Source organism: Sinocyclocheilus grahami, unplaced genomic scaffold, assembly GCF_001515645.1.
Source record: "Sinocyclocheilus grahami isolate Dianchi unplaced genomic scaffold, SAMN03320097.WGS_v1.1 scaffold20042.1, whole genome shotgun sequence".
Taxonomy (NCBI): domain Eukaryota; kingdom Metazoa; phylum Chordata; class Actinopteri; order Cypriniformes; family Cyprinidae; genus Sinocyclocheilus; species Sinocyclocheilus grahami.
Genome location: NW_015517852.1, coordinates 21,831 through 22,522, shown reverse-complemented (window position 1 = coordinate 22,522; position 692 = coordinate 21,831). Strand labels below are relative to the sequence as shown.

Sequence of the window (692 nt, the reverse complement as noted above, 5' to 3'; positions counted from 1 at the left end):
CCCCATCATAAAGGCAGAAAAAGGATGCACCTCGGTATGTCAAGTGACTTTATAAACCAAGAGTTTTTCTATTCTAAAATTCCTAAAAGTAACTGAATGAAATGTCTTGATGCTTACAGAACTCAAAGAAGGTTTGACTCGGGTCAGTTCTGATCTACTGGGATCACTACGAATGGTTTGGCAGAGCATTTCTCAGGTCCCAACGCCAGCGCTCGCAGAGGGTGGAATCAGTTCCATGACCCCTACAGATGAAGCAGAAGGTATCTAATGAAACTTTTCTTGATTCAGATATTTATAAAATCCACCGCGCATTTCGAATGTCCCTCCTTAAATTTGAATATTTGTGGTGCAGTGTCACCAATGGAGCAGGAGGAAAGTAACTTCACCAAGGTGGGGACGTTGAATCGTGGGCGACGTATTGACTTTGTCCTTCAGGAGACACCGATTGAAAGTTTCAATGAATACCTGTTTGCCATACAAAGCCATTTGTGCTACTGGTAAGAGAAAATCTTTCATGACACTGGTTATGGTGTATTGTTTATATGCTCTGAAATCTATCATTCTTTCTGTTTCGTTTGCAGGGAGTCCGAAGATACTGCTCTGTTGGTTCTGAGAGAGATTTATGGAAATATCCAAGTGAGAAACGCTCATTTATGAATGCTATATACCTTTTGTGCTGTACAACTACCTTT

General features: G+C 40.9%; 1 protein-coding gene across 1 annotated transcript; it reads left to right on the top strand.

Annotated features, from left to right (window-relative positions):
- Positions 1 to 6: 6 nt before the first annotated feature.
- On the top strand, positions 7 to 686 carry LOC107579766 (phospholipase DDHD2-like). The gene is made up of 4 exons (XM_016265562.1): positions 7 to 34; positions 120 to 260; positions 353 to 497; positions 582 to 686. Exons 1-4 carry the CDS (start codon positions 25 to 27, stop codon positions 655 to 657), a joined length of 372 nt encoding a protein of 123 aa, XP_016121048.1. The 5' UTR covers positions 7 to 24; the 3' UTR covers positions 658 to 686.
- The last annotated feature ends 6 nt before the right edge of the window (positions 687 to 692 follow it).

Excerpts from the sequence above, each read along its gene's own strand:
- LOC107579766 (XM_016265562.1), top strand. Across the intron at positions 261-352 it reads CCCTACAGATGAAGCAGAAG|TGTCACCAATGGAGCAGGAG; the intron begins GTATCTAATGAA and ends TTTGTGGTGCAG. Across the intron at positions 498-581 it reads CAAAGCCATTTGTGCTACTG|GGAGTCCGAAGATACTGCTC; the intron begins GTAAGAGAAAAT and ends TTTCGTTTGCAG.